The sequence below is a fragment of the Callithrix jacchus genome, chromosome 11 (genome assembly GCF_049354715.1).
Source record: "Callithrix jacchus isolate 240 chromosome 11, calJac240_pri, whole genome shotgun sequence".
NCBI lineage: Eukaryota > Metazoa > Chordata > Mammalia > Primates > Cebidae > Callithrix > Callithrix jacchus.
The window spans coordinates 113813435-113834667 of record NC_133512.1 but is presented as its reverse complement, the minus strand read 5'-3'; the positions used below and the strand labels follow the sequence as shown (position 1 = coordinate 113834667).

Sequence of the window (21233 nt, the reverse complement as noted above, 5' to 3'; positions counted from 1 at the left end):
CTTTTATCAGATTAATGATTTTCAAATATGTTTTCCCATTTTGTGTATTGCCTTTTTTTTTCATGATGGTATCATTTGAAGCACAAACATCTTACATTTTGGTGTCAGAGCTGTGCATTTAATTAAATAATAGGACACCATTGTGCTTTGGTAAGGTGGACAGAACTTTCCTCTTGTTAAAATGGTTGGAGGTCTCAACATAGGTAGAGCTCCTTGTGAGGTCTCACCACTTGTGGTCTATCTCCTCCTAGCTATTATTATCTGTCTATGTGATCTATCTCCTCCTGGCTACTCCTTTACTTCCTCCCTGTGTAGGCTGTTCTGTGGCTATGATGACCACACTGTAGGAACAGGCCTGTTTTGACTTTGAGCCTCCAGGAGTGGCAGAAGCTGGCACTGTGTCAGCATTTTATAAAGAGATTGCTATTTCCAAGATATTAATAGATGCTGTGAATCTCATCTTACACCTCATTTCTCTACTGGGTTTCTTTTCTAAATGTAGCACTGCTCCTGGCTGCTGAGCAGCTCTTGTGCTTGACTGACAGGCAAGGTACGCAGTCATGGAACTCGTTGGCCCTGGAGATAACCAGATAACAGCATCCCTAATAAGAGGAGCCACTTTTCCATGAAAACTTTGCTGCTGGTTCACAATCCTGTATCTAGAACTTCATGCCACTGGGACATGAGACACCAGTGTGCCTTAGGCATCTGAATGTCATGGATCAATATGATATCAAAAAATGTTGGGGTATTAATATATAGTTACTAAGTTTTAATTTTCTCCAGTAAGGAAATTTGGTACCATAACTGCCATCATGGCAGAAAATAACTAAGATTTTCCTATCAAGGGAGTGCAAAAGATGTAATGTCAGAAAAATTTACCTTTGTGAAAAGTCAATATCTTGTTCTTACTTTGCTATCCACCACTCAAAAACATATTACAGTCTATAGATTCATATTTGAGAACCACAGTCTTACATACTTAGCGTAAAGCTTTGATGGAAAAGTAGAACCTTCACTTAATCAGGTATTTACTGATTAAGTTACTGATCTGTATGATGCCAGGTACCAGTTTTATACCGATTATTTCCCTACACCATAGTAACTGTTTCCTTTGGGTATTTTTAGACACATACTTCTGTATTTTGTGTGTATCTCTGCTGATATTCAAGTAGTTCTCTAGTAACACAGATGAGAAAGTGGAATTATTTTAGATACATGTGAGTATAAATATGAATTTGACCTTTAAAGGATCAAAAAGAATAATCAGTCAAAAGGTAGAATAGCTTCTATTTATAAATACAATGTGTAATTTCTGGATTATGTATGTGTATTCTAGGCTGGGAGTACTACATAAATTCTATTGATTTTTATCTCATCTGAATTACAATGTCAAATAGATATTAGGATTTTACCATAAGATAGTTATGGACTGTCACATTGGCACATTAATTACAATAATTGGGCAGTAAAGAAGCCATAGGAATAGATAATATGCTGTACGTTTTGATGAGATTGTAGTTATAACTCCTTATTTATGGTAATAAAACCTTGTAAATTGACACTGCTGACAAGCTCTTTTGCTTTCCTTTTCAACTTTCCAAGTTGGTTTATCAGTCTATTTAGGAATTATAGGCCGTGAGCCATAAAATATACAATAAAGCTCACATTCCAGGATTTTCTGTACTCATTCATGCTGTACACATTAAATTCATTCTGTAATGTTTGCTAATCATTGTCCTAAGTGTTGCTAATCAGAGATGTATAAAGCAGTGCCTGCTCTGAAAGCTTAATGACAGAGAAGTGAGGTAAAATGTCTATGTATAAATAAATATGACCGATACCGATTGAACCACATATGTGAGGCACATGTGATAAGTTCCTTAGAAACAGGACAAAATACTGTACAAGTTCAGAGGAGGAAAGGATGATTCCAGATCTGCGTGATCACTGAAGCTGTAAGGCTCAGTGGTAGAGGAATTACTTTGCATCTGTGATGTAAATCTCTGAGCTATCTCTAAAGATACATCTGCATTTTAGAACTGTAGTGAGAGGTAGGTGGCTAAATGCACTGACATGGAAATCAACTTTTTTTCTAGGCCCAGCTGCACTGCAACCTTATTTTGTGTCCTTGAGTATATAAAATTGATGTAATAATATGTGTCCAGCATATCTCACTATGATGAATGAGATAATATGGATGCCTAAACTGCTCCCTGTGGTGAAAGATTGCTTGGCAGGTGTATATTTTTTTTCAGGCAACTCAGGCCATACATTTGTATGGTAGTAAGCATAGTTTTCCATGACTAAAAGGATTAATATCTGTATCAAAGTGCCTAATTTATTGCTAGGGAAAAGCATATTCTGTGTGACATCTGAGCTGTTGTCTGAAAAAATTGCGTGAATTCCTTGGAGAAGCTACCTGCATGAATACATAGTATTATTGTAATCAGTGAACTGTGTTACAAAGGCAACAAATGTTTGTTGAGATGCTATTGCTGGTTTACGGACTTTACAATTGGTTTTAAGATTCTTATATCATTTCTAGTTTATAGCAGAGGAAACTGAGGCTTAGATAAGTTTTTAAAAGTCGCTTAGATCATACAGTTGTTTGAATTCACATCTGCTGAAGTCTAACATTTATGCTGTTTACATTGTAGAATGCTACGTTGCTTTAGTTTGATGTTTTTCTTGCAGGTTACTGCATGCCATTAATATGCAGGTGTGAATATGTGTAAATGTTATTTCTTTGTTTATGTCACTAGGTTGCTTCTAGAACTGCTGGAGTTATTGTTTGACAAGTTTAATGCTGTAGCCACTGCACACTCTGTAGTCCTGGGATACCTGCAGGACGCTGTAGTGACTCCGTTGACTCAGCAGGAAGATATCAAATTGTATGATATGGCAGATGTGTGGGTGAAGATCCAGGATGTTCTACAGGTAAGCGCCTTTTACAAAGGGTGTCATCTTGATTCATAGTAACAGTTTAGAACAACAACAGCAACAACAAGCCACCTAAAACATTATCTTAAGAGTCATAAACAGGGTGAGAAAGTAATGCTTGCATTTGAATCTGATGCCGCTGATGGCATTAACTTCTACCATCTTCAGAAAACTTTTTAACAGGGTGGGTGCAGTGTCTCACGCCTGTAATCCCAGCATTTTGGGAGGCCAAGGTGGGCAGATCCCTGAGCTCAGGAGTTTGAGACCAGCCTGGCCAAACGTGGGGAAACCTCGTCCCTACTAAAATTACAAAAATTAGTTGGACATGGTGGTGGGTGCCTATAATCTGAGTTACTCAGGAGGCTGAGGCAGGAAAATCACTTAAACTGAGGAGGCAGGGGTTGCAGTGAGCCAAGATCATTCCACTGCACTCCAGCCTGGGTGACAGGCCAAAAAAAAAAAGAACAAAAAACAAGACATAGTAACAAATTTCTTTTTTTTTTGGCCAGACTTTAAAAATAGAAGTATATTCTTAATATGTATAGTATCTGGCTTTCTGTTTTAGTATACTTTACTTCATTGGAATTAGTAATATATTAAGGTAATAATATTAAAATATTCTTAAGCATGATTTTATAAACATGTATGGAGCTTAATTTTGTTGACTATTCGCTTTCAGTAAACTTCTGCATATAGTGGGTTACATGACAGAACAGAGCTTATTTTGAGAGATGAAAATTGATATGTAAGGTGTAAATGTATCATTTCACTTGATTTGTTGAAGATTAGAGGAACGATATTTCTCTTTGGTATGATGCTGCTGAGATGATATTTAGAAATTGTATTATATTTTTTCTCCATGTGTGAGCAAAATATATTTTATTTGGCCAGATGGAAATTAGAAATATAATTAAGAGTTAGCTGAAGCAAGTTTCACATAACTAAATAGAATTGACTTAGATAGTATCTGCCAATATGAAAAAAAATTAAGTATATGTAGGGAATTGGAAAATGTAACTGTGGAGGAATAAAATTACTTGCATGGCAGATAGGAGTCTTTGCAGGAAAAGTGAATCATGAATGTAAATTATGGTCATTTTTCAGAATGTAGACTTGCTCTTGGTGGATTGAATGATTGATTCTTGGTTTTTCATTCATTAGACATCTTTTGGTACAGTGTGTATGCTTTACTGGTGGTTCAGTAGAAATAATATTGGTTGAAACTACATTCTCTGAGTTCCTTTTACTGCTTTGCCAATTACCATGCCTATAGTAGGTGCTTGGTGAATATTTGTATATTGAATAAAATATCTTTATGGATTGGAGGCTGGTTATTTAACATTTTGTATCTTGATTTTCTTATCTGTCCTATGTAAATAATGTGTGCCTTTCATATCCATGTTTAAGTATGAAATAAGATAATGGATTTTAATGCTAGATAAAACATAATTAGAATAATTAGGGACTTCTGCTTCTCATCTTGATGAAGTTACCTTTTGCCATAAGCAACTTAGGTAGTCAGCACAGACAGCTGAGAAAAAAGAACACACTAGGTGAGCTCCACCTTCAGCCCTGTATCTTCCTGAGGGATACTTTCCAAATTATTAGCCCTTTGGTCAGATATAAAGCTGTGTATAGCACAAGGCTTAGCAGAAAACAGCTACTTTGGGACTGTGAGTTGAATGAAGATTTCAGAAGTTGGAAAATTCTCAGCAGTGTTGGAGCTCAGACCAGCCAGTGTGGGGAGAGCTTGCTGAACATACTGCGTTTTCAGCTGTGACCTCAGAAAGGTCACACCTTATGAGTAGGGCCATTCGAAGAGTAGAAGACAGGTTACTATAGATCTCATACAACAAAGCCCCAAACCAGGCCTCTATTTTATCATCTTGATCCACCTGTAAATTTCTTGTCTGATAGAACAAAACTCTCTCTAAAGTAAGACAGCATAATCCAGTTTCTCTATAACAAAGCACCTGCAATGTCTAGCACAGAATTATTATGCTTGTTAAAAACCCAGAAAATGTGACTCTTAACCAGGATAAAAAAGTTGATAGAAATAAGTATCTCAAATGACGAATTCACCAGGTTTGGTGGCTCACGCCTGTAATCCTAGCACTTTAAGAGGCCAAGGCAGGTGGATCATTTGAGGTCAGGAGTTCGAGGCCAGCCTGCCAATATGGTGAAACCCATCTCTACTACAAATACAACAGAATTAGCTGAGAGTGGTGGTGGGTGCCTGTAATTCCAGCTACTCAAGAGGCTGAGGCACGAGAATTGCGTGAACCTAGGATGTGGAGGTTGCAGTGAGTCGAGAGTGTGCCTCTGCACTCTAGCCTTGTTGGCAGCGTGAGACTCCGTTTCAAATGAATGAATGAATGAATGAATGAATGAGAAATTCACCAGATGGATTTAGCAGCAGATTACATACTGTAGAAGAAAGGATCAGTGAACTTGAAGATAGATCAATCTATATCATCCAATTCAAAGCACAGAGAAAAAATGGACAAGTGGAAAATGAACAAAGCTATAATATCTTCAAGGTATTATGCAGTTTAACAATTGCATGGTTTACAGGTACAGAAGGCAAGAGGACAGAGAGACTGGGGTAGAAAAATATCAGGAGAAATAACAGAACGTTTGATATTTGTTTAGAAACATAAACCCACAGATGAAAGAAACAACAAATCCCAAGCAAGATAAACACAAAGAAAATCAACACATATGCACATTATGGAAACCAAAGAAACAAAGTCTTAAAAATAGCCAGAGGAAGAAGGACATATTGCCTACAAGCAGTGATGAAAATTATCAGTGACTTCTCATCAGAAACAATGCAAGCCAGAAGTCAATGTATTCATTCTAAAAGTGCTGGAAAAAAACCAAAATTGTCAATCCAGAATTTTGTATTACTGAAAATGTTCTTTAAAATGAAGGTAAAATAGAGACATTTTCAAATGAACTACAACTTAAAGAATTTGTCACCACTAGACTTGCACTTAAAGAAATGTTATAGAAAGTTTTTCAAACTGAAGGAAAATAATACCAGATGGTAATTTAGATCTACAGAAAAAAGTAAATAGGGCCAGAAATGGTAAATATGTGGACAAAAATAAAATGCTTCCTCCCCCATTTCTTGATTTCTTTATTTTTGTTTAAAGAATTAAAAAAATTCCTGTTTAAGTCAAAAACAATTACAGTATATGTGGGTTTTATAATATACTTTGAAATGCAAAGTATAACAGTAATTGCATAAAAGATCGGAGTACTGTAAATGATAGTATGCTATGTGAATTTCCTACATATTACATGAAGGGATATAATGTTTAGGGTAGCTTGTGATAAGTTATGCATACATATTTCAATTCCTAGAGCAAACATTATCTGAGATAGATACATAGCTAAGAAACCAGTTGAGGGGATAAAATTGAACAGTGAATAAATATTTGGTTAATTCAAAAGAAAGGAAAGGAGGAAAAAGAACAAGGAAGAAAGAAATGATAAAGAACAAAGCAAAGATAGAATGAATAGAATCCAAAAGCAAGATGGTAGACTTAACACCAACCACATCAATAATCACATTAGATGCAAATACACTAAATAGTCCAGTTGAAAGACAGAGATCATACTGGATTAAAAAATAAAAAACAACAAAACCAAGACCCAATCATGCTATTTTAAAAGATGCATTTAATGATACTTTATTACTTTTTAAATTTTTAAATAATTTTAAATTTGTAGAAAAGTTGTGATAATAACAGTAGTACAAAGAACAGCCATATGCCTCTTTATTTGGATTCAGCTTTTCTTAATATTTTACCACTTTATTACCTATTTTCTCTATCTGTGTATATATGGTGTCTCTCTCTCTCTCTCTCTCCCCCTCTCTCCCTCTCACTTTTTTTTTTGAAAAATTGACTTCAAGTTATTTACTCCGCTCTCTGTGTTCTTGTTTTGTCAACTGACCCAGTAATGTTCTACATAGGAGTGTTTTTGCCTCTCCAGTACAGAAACCAGTTTAGCATCAGGTATTGCATTTAGTTGTCTTTAAACGTGAACATTTATCATGGTTTTTTTTTTCTTCTATGATAATGGCACTTTTGAAAAATATATCTCCCCTTTTAATACAAGTTTGTTATTTTGAGTTTTAAAGATACCCTTAAACATAAGATTAAAAGTATGAGAATGGAAAGAGATATACCATGAAATACTAATAAAAACAGTATTACACAAATACATCAGACATTATTAGAATATATAAATGTAATTATTTGTGTTTTAGTACTTATGACATTTAGAACTTGAATACGTCAAGGCCTTGAATGTACGTTATCGACTATGTACTTTTACTATGGCAAGGTCATAAAATACTTTCTGAATAAGTTTTTATAACCCCCTAGCTTTGGCTTTTACTTATGTTCTAAATTGAAAACAACTATTAAATCTGTTAGGATCCTATTTATAATACTACCATGTGGAATTAATTAATGATTATGAACAAAGCAAGATACCATGTCTTCCCTAAATCTGCTCACTTAGTAATTGTCAGATGTATGTAACTCCTGTACAGCTGAAAATGAAACCGATTATTTCATAATAAAAATGATTATAATGAACTAAGCAACTTTAAATTCCATCAGATATTAACAGGTTAAATTTACAGATTAAAAATAGATATTTCTGGCTTATTAAATGAGTTATGCCTTTTATACATGTAGTTTAAAATGAGTGATTTGGGAATTCTATCTTTAAGTTATAGAATGAGTTATTTAAATAGCTTTATTGAAATATTTATGTGCTATAACATTTACCTATTTGAAGTATAGATTTCAGTGGCTTTTTAGTATGTTTATAGAGCTGTGTAATCATCACAATAGAACATTTCCATCTATGCCAAAAGAAACCTTGTGTCTCTTAGCAGCCCTCATATCCCACTCCCTTAACTTCCTGGCCTAGTCTGCTAGGTACTGATCTACTTTTTGAAAATGACTTATTTTTATTGTGGATCCATGATCTTGATTTTTTTTTTTTTATTTTTCTACAATATGGATCCTTGGAAAATATTGTTTAAGAGAAAGTAGACAAGATTAAGACACTAAAAGATGTATTAGTTATGTGTTACATCTATCAGAAACTCGTAGTTTCCAAATTAATTATACACTGGGCAATACTGCTGCTATTCCGTGTTAATGCATACAAGCACCAGTGGCATAAGCCATTTGACAGAGACAGAACATGGACCTGAAACTGTTCTAATGAAAGGTGAGAGATCTGACATAGAAATAACATTTCATTTCATGTATGTAGTTTAATTGCTCTGAGGCCAAGATATGGCAGTGTTCTTTGCCTTTTTACTTGCTTTCTCTTTCTCCATTTTTCTTCACCTCTTAGCTATCTACTTTTCTGCTCTTATCTTCTTCCTTAAACATGTTGTGGAAGAATGACCTTAGTTATGACTTGAGTTAATCTGTTGTTTCTTAACTATTTATTCTCCTCATCTTTATCCTATAAATTTGAGCATAGAGGACTTTTGAATAAGAGGTTTATATAAATATTTTAAATTGTAATTGCTATGTAATAAAAATGTTATATAACTTTTAAATTGTTTTTAGATTTTCATGTTTTCTAATTCTCTCATAATTCTTTCAGGTTACACAGTACTGAATAATACTAGGCTATATATACCCATCAATGAACTAGATGGCTAATGGCATAGACATGCAGAAGGACTAATGTTGCTGAACGCAAGAAGAGTAGTAGATGTAATATGTAATGTAATTATTCTGAGACATGTTGAATGGCCCAAGAAAGGTTTTTGAGATTGATGATGACTTGATCCTTAGAGAATTCCTAGAGGTATAGGAAATGGGAAATGGCACTCTGCGTAGATGGAAAGGCTAATGACATAATGTTTGTAAGTGACAAAAAGGAATGAATAGACAAGGATATTCAGGGATAGGTAAGAAGAAGAGTTTTTAGCATAACCAAGGGTTTATTTTGTGGATGTGATGATAAGCTTGGATAGGTAGATTTGGATGCAGGTTTGAAATGCTTTTAGGGTTATCTAAGAGGTTTGTGATTTATCTTTAGAGTAATAGTTTTTGAACCTGGCTACACATTTGACTTACCAAGGGATTGATTCTTAGCTTCATCCTACACCTTATGAATGACAGTTGCTGTGGATAAAGACTACATTCTGTTTTTTAGCTCCTAAAGTGATTCTGATATATTTGTTTAGGAATCTTGTATTTGGAAGTCATTGTGTTGGGTAAGTCGTTCTTAACATATATTTCTTGGACCATCATCAGCGTTATATGGGAACATATTAAAAAATGCAAATTTTTATCCCCACCTTTGACTGAAACAAAAACTCTGGGGGTGGGATCCTGCATTCTGTGTTCGAACAAGTCCTTCAGGTGATTCTTAGGCACACTGAAGTTTGAGGACCTTTGCTGTAGGTAATATGGGACCTTTGGAGATTTGGATTGGAGTGTGATGAGATGAAGGAAGATTAATGTGGTAGCAGTGAAAAGGACTGAGTATAGAGGCTAGAGACTAAGGCAGGCATACTATTTTGTAGGCTAATGGAGAGTCTATGCCTATATTACTTGAGGTATTTTTTAATAGTAAAGTAAACAAGACAGGGTTCGATGGTGTATAGCAAAGGAATACAAAGAAGGGAGAAGAAGATTTATAAACCTGTTGAGAGTCTTTTAGAAAATCTGTAAGATGATATGATCCATCTATCAGCCTCATTTCCAAATACGATAGATATTTTAATGATGGTTTAGTGTTAAATTATTGGGGCCAACTATGTGCTGGGTACTGGGGAATAAAAAAAAAAACATGAACACAGGAGAACTCCTGGCTAGGAAATAATTAATGTTCACTTATATGGAGGGTTTAGGACGAAGATTTTTGGTTAAGTTTCTATGTACAGTTTTACACATAGGGCCAATTTAGTTTTCATATACTTGCTGAAGGAATGTTCTTTAGGTTAGAAATCATTCCCGGAGAGCGAAATAATTGAGCAGAATACTAGAGGCCTTTAGTGAAGTATGTAACAGTATGAATGAAGGTGATGGGATAATATGATGAATAGAGTTATAAGTGTTTGGAGTTCAAATTTCTGTATTTCTTTGAATGGAAAATGTTTCCTGCTGAAGAGTTGAAATTTTCCTTGTATATTAAGTTCTTCGTCTATTAAATTAATTATTGGAAGAGAGAATACTTTTTGCTCTTTAATGACTTCAGCAGTTTTGTTTTTTTTTTTTCCACTGGAACTTGGGCTTTCTCTGGCGGCCAGAACCCATGCTTTAGTTGGAAGACTCATTTGTCTCAGCGTGTTTTTGTCTGGAGACAGACAGTGAGGAGACAAGGCTATAGCTATCATAGTAACGGGGTGTCATAGTTTTTCCCTGGTGTCAGCCCTGTGACCACACACCATTGCACTCCTTTTTCAGTTTTACACTCTTTTTGAAACTGTGATAATGGAAATACATGTTTTTGCCCTTTTGAGCAGCAGCAGCACCTTCCAAAATGTCACCTACTTGGTAATATGTGTGTCATATTGTTGGCTGTGTGTTTTCAAGTGTATAAAAGACTGAGGTACACTAGAAACACAAAATAGTCAATCTTGTTGAATTCTGCATAGCAAAGGAAGAGGATCACTTGAACAAACCCATCCTCCAGATGTTCTGATTCTGAAAAAAATCTAATTTTTTTCACATTCCATTTCAAAACAAAACTGTTTAGCCATTTTTTGGCTTAAATGTGTAACCCCTTGGCATGCTGAGCAGTGTCTACAGATGAGGACAGTGGGTTTTGATTACATCATTTACCACTAACAGTGACACCTAGAACAAGTCACTTTACTTTTTTTAACGCTTTGATTTCTTTTTCTGGAGTTTAATGGAGACAGAATGTAAAATCATTTTACTTTTGTTAACTGCCATATATATGTTTAATAGTGGTAAAATTAACCTCTTGCAGAGAGAACTTGAGGTTTGCTGTCAGGTAAGAGAATCCACAAAATTATTAGTATTGATCCATGACCTGGAGGGGGTTTTCAAGGAGACAGATGCAATTTCTATTTTGAATCCAGGTCTGAAACTAGGTTATTCTTAGGTTTTGTTGAATTTGATATTTTGGTTAGCTGAGGATTTCATACCTTAAAGAAATCTAGCCTATTTTAGTCTTTCAGGCCAGAAAATTTATGAGAGCATTCTCACAGAAATAGTTTTTCTTCATTTCTCAGCCTGTAAAATTTTTTTGATGACCTCTGTTTTGGCTGGGATCGTGAAGTCATGTTGTCGGCAAGGCCGCTGAGTCTCCACAAAAGTGCTTGCTCCTAGAATGTTTCTTCTGTCTTGTCAATGGATAGTATGCTGCCAAGTGAACAGAATATAATTAACATTTAAAAGTTAAATAAAATCTTCTAAATTCAAGTTTGTTTCTATAGCACCAGGACTCTCCCTGTGTTATTTTATGTTTACTACCAATTCTTCAAGCAGGGACTGATGGGCAGGGAGATTCCTCTGGCTCCTAGTACAGATGTAGCAAATGCCCGACTCAGAGTGCTATGGTGTCTAATGCCTAGTGAAGTGTGGTATCAATGTCGTGGACATCTGAATACACTGGGGAAAACCAGAGAAAATAGTAGCTTGGCAGGGGATTTCCCAGAATAAGTTGATCTGGAAGGAAGGCTGTTCTCCTTAATTTTCACATTTCCAGGATCGGTCTGCTCGGGCCTCATTATGTCTTAGTCTAGAGAACACAAGTGTAAAATGGCAGCTCTTCCTTTTCATTCATTGCCTCCAAAGCTTACCTCTGTCTGGTTTGGTCTGAGATTTTAGAGGGTGAACTGTTAAAAGCCAAGTGTCCATTAGACTGATGCAGCCACTGCTCTGTTGGTGTACCTGGGCTAAGGCAAGAATATTGCTAGGAACCAAGAGGCCATGATACATGGTGGTGATTAATAGCATGAAATGAAATAGTGTGATGTAGAAAGTATCAGGCTGTGATTTGAGTGAAATTAAAGCTACTGGCATGACTTTCACTGACATATTGCTCTTGCCTACTTGAGAAGGTTTTAGAGCAGCAATAATTACATTTTCCTGAATTGGTCATCTTTTTTTTTTAAGCGTATTAAAAAATTGTATTCTGATTGTAGAAGCAATGAGTATGTCTGAATCCTTGAGTATAGCAATAGTTCTTTTGATTTTTTTTTTTTTTTTGCTGCATACCATATTCTTCAGAAACTTGGTGACTTAGGACAGCAACCATTTTATTTCTCATTGTTTTGTGAGTCAGGAATTCATGAAGGTTCAGATGCACAATGCTTCTACTTGACATGCATTGGCTGAGATCATTCACTTGAGTGCACATCTGCAGCCTGGACTGGGTTATAAGGTTCAAGAAGACTTTACCATCATGCTTCTCCATGTGGCTTCTGTTTCACCACAAAACCTTGCAGCAAGGTTGTCTCAGGGTAGTTGGATTTCATACATGATAGCTAACTTTCAATTGAGAGCATTCTAAAGGGTAAAGGCTGCAGGTCTTTTAAGGCCTGGCCTTGGGCATTAAGTGTATCATGTCTACCATGATTTCTTGGTCGTTTGGGTAGCTCGGATTCAAGTGGAGGGAAAATAGAATTTATTTAGTGTGAAGAGTGGCAAGTAGTTTGCAGCTATTTGTTTTTCTACCACTTCATTGTGGACTTTGCAAGGTTACCTTTATAGAGCCACCAGAGTCAGAAACTGGCTTGAGGTTGTTGTCTTTGGGTTTGTGTCTCGAGATAGAGGTCTGTGTTTCATTGTCTACTGCTCTTAATTTGTTAGAGAATCCTTAAATGATTACCAGAATCAGCAACATTTCACCAGTTTGATCACCTGAAAGTCGATTCAAGATACATTTAGGAAAATACAAGTCTTTTACAGAACTCCTTTGTTCTAGTGTGTTAATTCTTTTTTTTTTTTGAGAGAGTCTCTCTTTCGTTGCCAGGCAGCAGCTGGAGTGCAGTGGCGTGATCTTGGCTCACTGCAACCTCTGCCTCCTGGGTTCAAGCAGTTCTCCTGCCTCAGCCTCTCAAGTAGCTGGGACTATAGGCTTGCACCACCATGCCCAGCTAATTTTTGTATATTTAGTAGAGACAGGGTTTCATCTTGTTGGCCAGAATGGTCTCGATCTCTTGACCTCATGATCCACCCACCTTAGCCTCCCAAAGCATTGGGATTACAGGCGTGAGCCACCATGCCCGGCCTCTAGTGTGTTAATTCTTACAAGAGTTACACTTTGTCACTTTATGCTCAAGCGTCGAAATCATTTTTTTATGTTATTAATCCCTTTGATCTTTCTGTTGTTACAATTTGTCATACTGTGCCCCATTTTAGAGATGGAGAAAGTGCGATGGGTTTAAAATCATTTTTTTTTTTTTTAGCATCGAAGTGTCAAGTATGGAACTCAGCATGCCCTAGCTTGCTTTCAGAATTTTTAAGTCATTGATTTAAAAGTCTACTTTGGCTTGTACTTTGGCTTCTTGACATTTTCCTTAAGAGAATCCATATTAACTCTTTCAGCTGATTCATTTAGTTGAAATGATTTCAGTTCACGTATTTTTAAAATTAAGACTTTGTGTTGAGGAATGTCTAGCCAGGCATTTTACTGTTTGTATATGTAGAAGTGTGTTTACAATTGTACATGTATGCATGTATGATTGTTTTCCAGTTGTGAAGATTCAGGATTTCAAGTTTATTTTTTACATTGACAGATATAATTGTACATATTTACTCTGTGGATTTCAAGTTTAAAAGAATTGCCATCTCTGCATAGAGATTTGTTTTTTCCTGTTTTAAAATACTAAAGATTTTGATAAAGGCACTGAGATCGGTTTAAGCCTTTGCATTACCCTATACAGTCAAGGAAAGTAAGGCTATGTCTTTTTTTTTTTTTTTTTTTGCAATGGCTTCAGATTAGATCAGCTGAATGTTCTGAATGTTTCTAGTTGCAGCTATTCCAGTGGTCACTGGGTCTCCCACCATTACTCTCCAGAGCCAATGGTAACTGTAATAGCTATGACTTCCTCCTTCCCTGTTTTTAGAAGGTGTTGTTTTCTCTTTTATATCTTGCTTTTATGAAGTGGCTGCCAGCAGGGAGCACAAAGAGGCTGTCTGGCAGTTCCTTTGAGAGTGTGCTGCTTTTGCCTGTTTGTCACTCCGGTGAGGACGGCATTCTGGTAGTGAAGGGAGCAATCCTTTGCCATGTTAGTTTGTGCTGCTTATACTCTTGTTCAGAGGGGAAGACTGGAATATAGAATGGAGGGATATTGCTGATACATGTACCATAATGTGTATACAAAGCTTAATTTAAAACTGACAGGAAGTGAAATTGTAGGATATTAATATTTTATGCCCTTGACTTTAAACCTTCTGTGGTGAGTGAAAGGTGACGTAGAACCTGTTATTGCACCATTTCTTCTAATCTTGGCCTGTAAGATCTCCATTAGCTGGAATTCTGCAAATGAAAGATGTATTGAAAGAAGAGTATTTTTTTTTTTTTCTGTGATGCTTGCTGTACTAGGCAAGACCCAGTTCCGGTAAAGAGGTCGTGAGAAACGCCAATGCAGAAGTCAGACACAGTGTACAATAATGTATTGAACCCCATTATTTGGTCTATTTTAAATATATGTATAATCTGATGGATGAAGTCTTGTGGATTATGTAATCCTAATAATGGACAGTCTTAGTTTTGTTATCTTTAAGCAGCAAGTCTCTGTGGGGATGCACAAACAGAATGGCCTGTGGACCACACATCTCGAGAGCATGCTTCACTAGGATTCTAACTGATTCTAATGCACACTCCTGGTTAAGAAGCATGATGAGTAAGTGATACAGGACTGGTCATATTAAAATCAAGTCCATTAAAGTCTTAAGGGGTTGAAGAGGTTTACAGAAGGCAAATTTTGATTCATTTTGAAAGATATGTCACGTTCAGGAGAGTGTTTGTGTTCTGTAACATATAGCAAATGAAGATAGAATATGAAACTTCATAAATATGGGAAAGTGTTTTAATGTACATTACTATAAAGGGAAAAGAAAAACTAGACATCTGTGCTTTAACTGATCTCCATTTACAGATTTTGGTCAATTTTATTTAGCATAGCAGCCAAAAGTTGGCAAACATGGATAATTCCTATTTCTGACTTGAACAGTTGAGAATGTTGACACATCCATTATTTTATCCAATAAGTTTTTGGACTGGAAACAATTACATGATAATGTTAATTGTCTGCTATTAAGAAGGGGGTTTTCTAGGTTTTTTCTCCCTCTACCTTTCCATTTATTACTTGCATGAATTTTTTAAAACTTCTATTGATGGGGGTTTTTTATATAATGAAGGGGATATATTTTTTCCTTTTTAACATGTTCATGTAAAAATAATTTAGGAAATTATTTTAATCTTGCTGGGAGCTAAGACAAAACACCAACCAAAAACATTGCAGAACAGTTTATGGTCCCATGGACGAATGTTCAGTCTGAACACAAGTGCTAGAAAAGACCTTGGAAGGCTGAGGCCAGGATGGACTAAAGAAGTTGAGTTCATGGGCGAAGCGGGGCTTGGCATGCTTTCACACAGTTAGGTGTAAATGTGTAATGTGACTAGCGTTATAAAGAGCTAGGGAGGATGGGTTTTCAGGGGTTTGTTTTCTTAGAACATGTCACCAAAAAAAAAAAAAAAAAAAAAAAGAAATGGATTGGCCGGGCGCGGTGGCTCAAACCTGCAATCCCAGCACTTTGGGAGGCCGAGGTGGGTGGATCATGAAGTCAAGAGATGGAGACCATCCTGGTCAACATGGTGAAACCCCGTCTCTACTAAAAATACAAAAAATTAGCTGAGCATAGTGGCGCATGCCTGTAATCCCAGCTATTCAGGAGGCTGAGGCAGGAGAATCGCCTGAACCCAGGAGGCGGAGGTTGCGGTGAGCCGAGATCGCGCCATTGCACTCCAGCCTGGGTAACAACAGCGATAACTCTGTCTCAAAAAAAAAAAAAAATGAAATACTTTTGGGTGATAGGGAGACCTTTGAGGAGGAGATTGGGCAGGTTGGACTTTAACTTTTAAGCCATGAGCTGCCATTATATTTTTTGTTTTGTTTTTATTATGGAAAATTTCAAACATTGAGCCAGTAGAATGGTTCCCCATATATTCATCATCCAGTTTGATCAGTTTCAGCATTATCAGTTTATGGCTAATATGTTTTCTACCCCTCCCTGTTTCCCTCTCCCTTATTATAGTGAAACATTCCTTGAAATTATACTGTTTTATCTATATGTTACTATGTATCTTTAAAAAAATAAGAACTCTCTTTTTAAAATTGTACTTAAAAACTGGCTGGGTGTGGTGGCTCATGTCTGTAATCCCAGCTCTTTGGGAGGCCAGGGTGGGCAGATCACTTGAGGTCAGGAGTTTGAGACCATCCTGGCCAACATAGTAAAACCCCATTTCTACTAAAAATACGAAAATTAGCCAGGCTTGGTGGCGTATGCCTGTAACCCTAGCTACTTGGGAGGCTGAGGCAGGAGAATTGCTGGTACCCAGGAGTCTGAAGCAGGGGAATTGCTGGTACCCAGGAGGCTGAGGCTACAGTGAGCTGAGATTGTGCCACTGCATTCCAGCCTGGGCGACAAAGTGAGAATCCACCTAAAAATAAAAATAAAAATAAAATAAAATAAAACCTAAAAACATAATTTCTTTATCATCACATATCCAGTCAGTGTTCACACTTCTAGTTGTCTCAAATATCATAATTATATTTTTTTTACATTTTGTTTGAATCAGGATCCAAATAAGTTTTAAATATTGCAATTTGATTGATAAGTTTCTTAAGACTCTTTCAATATATAAGTTCTTGCTCCATCTGTCATTTTATTTTTATCTCTTGAAATTTATTTATTGAAGAAACGATATCATTTGGTTTATAAAATTTTGCACAGTGTGGCTTTGGCTGATTGCTAGTGTCATTTGCTGTTTATTTTTGTACTGTAACTTGGCTCTAGAACGTTGATCAGATTTAAGTTAATTTTTGGAGACATGATTACTTCATAGGTATTATGCTTTTCTTTTCTTTGATAGTGTTTTTAGGATGGTTTACCTGGCAGCAGTATGGAAAATGAATTGGTAGAGGAGAAAATAGAGAGATTCCAATTAGAAGTCAAGCTCAATCAATGCTTGAGGGAAAGGCTACAGTAAGGCAGGCGCAGGGAAAAGAAAGGCAATAGAGATGAGAGAGGTTTTCAAAGAATGAATTTTCAAAACATTTTAGGTTTAACTATTAGAAATAGAGAATTGGCCGGGCATGGTGGCTCATGCCTGTAATCCCAGCACTTTGGGAGGCCGAGGCGGGTGGATCACGTGAGGTCAGGAGTTCAAGACCAGCCTAAGCAACATGGTGAAACGCCGTCTCTACTAAAAGTACACAAAAAACTAGCCAGGCATGGTGATGGGTGCCTGTAATCCTAGCTACTCAGGAGGCTGAGGCAGGAGAATCTCTTGAACCCAGGAGGCAGAGCTTGCAATGAGCCAAGATAGCGACATTGCACTTCAGCCTGGGCAACAGGAGTGAAACTTCATCTCAAAAAAAAAAAAAAAAATGGAGAGTTAGAGTCAGGGTGAAGTCGTGAACCTAAGTGATTGGGAATAGAAACAGGAAGATGGTGCTTTGTGCATGCTGAATTGAAGGTCTGTGTATTGGTAGACTATCCCTGCAGAATTGTGTTACAGGTAGTGTATTAGTCTATTTTCACGCTGCTGCTGCTGCTGCTAAAGACATTACCAGAAACTGGGCAGTTTACAAAAGAAGGAGGTTTAATTGGAATTACAGTTCCGCGTGGCTGGGAGGCCTCACAATTATGACAGAAGGTAAGGAGGAGTAAGTCACATCTTACATAGATGCAGCAGGCAAAAAAAAAAAAAAGGGGCTTGTGTAGGGAAACTCCCATTTTTAAAATAATCGGATCTCATGAAACTTACCACTATCACAAGAACAGCACAGGGAAGACCCACTTATATGATTCTGTCACCTCCTACTGGGTCCTTCCCACAACACGTGGGAATTCAGGATGAGATTTGGGTGGGGACACAGCCAAACCGTATCAGGCAGCTAGATTGATTCTGGGACACTAGGAGAGAGGTGAGGGCAGGAAATAGAGATTTAGGGATTCTCTGTCTGCCTGAAACTATACAAATGGATCAGCTCAGAAACTTATGAGTGAAGTGAGGAACACTTTCCTTAAGTAGCTCATCAGCTTAATCAGCTCTTCATAGGCGTCACAGCAAAATAGGACACAGTCCTTAGAGACTGGAGTTTCTCATGATAATGCTGCATTTTGCCTTTCTTTGCTTCAGTGATTTTTCATCATGTATAGGTAATTTTTGGTAGCAGATTTTTGAGCAGGACCCAACTGCTGTTCAGGTCAGGAATGTTAGCTTTCTGAAGCTGGCGATTCCACTGTGGATGTAGACAGACAGCTTGGGAAGGAAATAAAAGCTGAGTCCGTAAGTGAGCCTGGAAGGAGTGAAAAAGCAGAGCAAGCAGGATAGAAAGTAGATGAGGCCCGCTGTAGGCAAGACCTTGGAGTTGAGGGGCTTTGGTAGACTCTCCTTAGTGTCTTTTAAGTCCTTCAGAAGCCCAGCCTGAACTACATCATGAGGGAACTGGTTAGTGAGGATGTGGCACCAAGAGTTCCCTAGTGTCTTCTCCTGCTGTCTCTCTCTTATATCCACTGAGACTACAGAGAACCTAGTTAATGGGAAACTACAAAACTTCTATATAATCATTTCAGAAGTCCTCCCTAGCTAAAAGGATTTTAAGAAAATGTGCTATTCAGAAATATCCTTTAACCTGTATAGTAGCATCTTATTTACTCTTCTGTGTTTTATGAATACTTTTCCCTAGTTGCAGAAGGATGGCAAAATAAATGTTTGCTATCAAATCTATACCTGTAATTCAGTGAGGCATTGAACACAGGTGATGGGCCCTTCTTCACAGGGGAATTGTGTTCAAAATCATTTTAACTTTTTATCCTCAGTAAGATTATATAGCAAATCTTATAGCTCTCAAAAGTGCAGATGATATTTTTCTGTAGTAGTTCTGGGCTTCCTAAAAATTTTTCTTGGTGTTGCAAAGAGTTGTATCACATAAGTGAGTGGTACAAACCTTTTTTGACTAGCCACCTGAAAATCATGAAGGGTTTTGAAAATAAAAAGAAAAACATAAAGTGAACACTACCACCACCACTGTCAACAAAAGCCATTGCTTTGGATATGATTCCACAGGAAGATGACGGCTGTCACCAATTGAACTACAGCAAATGACGAAAACTCAGCACGAATTAGCCAGTCTCACTGGGGTGATAAATGACAGCATGTTAAATATGTGTTAGCAACGTGATATGGCAATGAAAAAAGCCAACACTATTTTTGGCGGTGCTGCACAAAACAGCATCTCATCGCTGAGCTGGGGCTGATCATTCCTTTCTACCCAGTACTTGTGAGGCGGCATCTGGGATACTGTCTTGAGTGTAGGACACGTGTGCACTGGAAAGACAGACAAATGAGTAGGAGTCCCAAGCAGAGCAGCTGCCGTGACTAAGGACTTTAGATAAGACAAGTTTTGGTGCTTTTTAGAAGTGGCGTATTTAGGAATGAGCATGGAAGTAAAGAGATGTTAACCTTTTCAGAGACAGGATGATGTTGAAGAAATACATCATAGAGTCCTCAATAGTTGGCAGTAGTTTAGTACGGTGCGCTTTAGAGGAATTACCCAAATGCTTTTACAGACAACATATCATCAAACAGGGTCTCTAAAGCAAAATTAAGCAAGGACTCATTTATGGTCAACTGCGTTTTAATCAAGAGATTGACATTGGCAGTGCTTGCTATATTGTGAGAAGGAATAGAAAATAATAGATTATATAAGTCAGGTGCTTTTGATTGGAAATTCAAATGCAAATATTAAACCTGGGAACAGTGGGGGTGAGACTTTTTAGTTATCTTTAGAAATTCAAGTAGGAAATAAAGGAGTTACTTACTTATTACAATAGATAGGCAAGCACAGCTGAAAGAAATAATATAAGAAATACAGAGTATAAACTGAATGTCAGGGAACATTTTTGCAGTGGGAACTATTGGACCATAGGATATTCCCCTAGGAAAATTGGGTTGAATTTCATTGGACATTTGATCCTGACAGAATTGAATGTGTATCAGTAGGGAAATAGATTGAATATCCCTATAGGCATTTTTGATTTCTCTCTTCTCTGATTCTGGGCCTTGTTGATCTCTGCACCTGCTGTGATCAGGAAGAAATTTCATCTCTTGTTTTTCTCCACCCAGGGACATTTTAGATGCTTTGCTGATTGACTTAGACTAAAAGTGGAACTTCATTGCCCTGAGGCTGACCTGGCACCATACCTCCTGATATTATAGAATTACTCGTTTCTATTTGGAAGGCAGTGTTGGGGTCCTTTACCAAAGGTGAATACATGTGATATAGAATGGGCCTATGTGTATGGGGTCAGTGTCTTCTTTAAAGATATCTAATAACCCAATAGGCTGCAAGCTGGCCTTTTTGGGTGCTTTGGGAGTGAATGATGGTTTCATCTCCCCCTCTTCTCCCAGGACTTTACTTTGAAGAAGAAGGATATTTAGCTGACTAGGAGACCACAGATTTTTACTGTGTTCTTTAGAAATGTGAAAATTTCAGGTTCCTTGATGGGAAAGGGCTACTGGAGAAGATCTTGACTCCTTATGGTGTGGCAGTGGTGTGTATGCCATTCTTTGCCTGTAATAGTATCATTGTATAATCAAAGAAGTAAATTGAAAATGCAAACTAAATTTCAGGTTCATTACAAATGGTCTGTATTTCCTTGTTATAGACTAGTCTGTTGGATAAGTTTTTTTTTTGTTTTTTTTTTAGCATGGCATTCAAATGCCTGTATAATTTGGACAAAGTCTCTACTTTTCCAGGCTTAGTTTTACACTTTTCCTATAGAAATGCTGTATTCGAATTAAATCAGTGTTTCTTTCTGTTTTCTAAATATGGCTCTGTCTTTTCTTACAGTAGTAGTTTTTTTTATACCATATATGTTTCCTACTGTCCTTGTCCTCATCCCTGAATACCTTCTCTGGTATGTTCCAGTCCTCTATCTTATCTATGAAGCATTCATTGATCATTTCCCTTCAAGAACTCATTGCGCTTCTTGTTTTTACTGCTCATTTGACATCTCTAACAGTTA

The 21233-nt window shown here is 37.0% G+C and overlaps 1 protein-coding gene across 2 annotated transcripts in view; it reads left to right on the top strand.

Annotated features, from left to right (window-relative positions):
* The window catches only part of EXOC4 (exocyst complex component 4), an 808475-nt gene that overhangs the window by 125094 nt on the left and 662148 nt on the right, over positions 1–21233 (top strand). For both annotated transcript variants that reach the window (XM_002751973.5, XM_035255084.3), the window contains exon 7: positions 2766–2940. In XM_002751973.5, coding sequence (XP_002752019.3) covers positions 2766–2940 — 175 coding nt within the window. The remainder of the gene's footprint in view (positions 1–2765; positions 2941–21233) is intronic.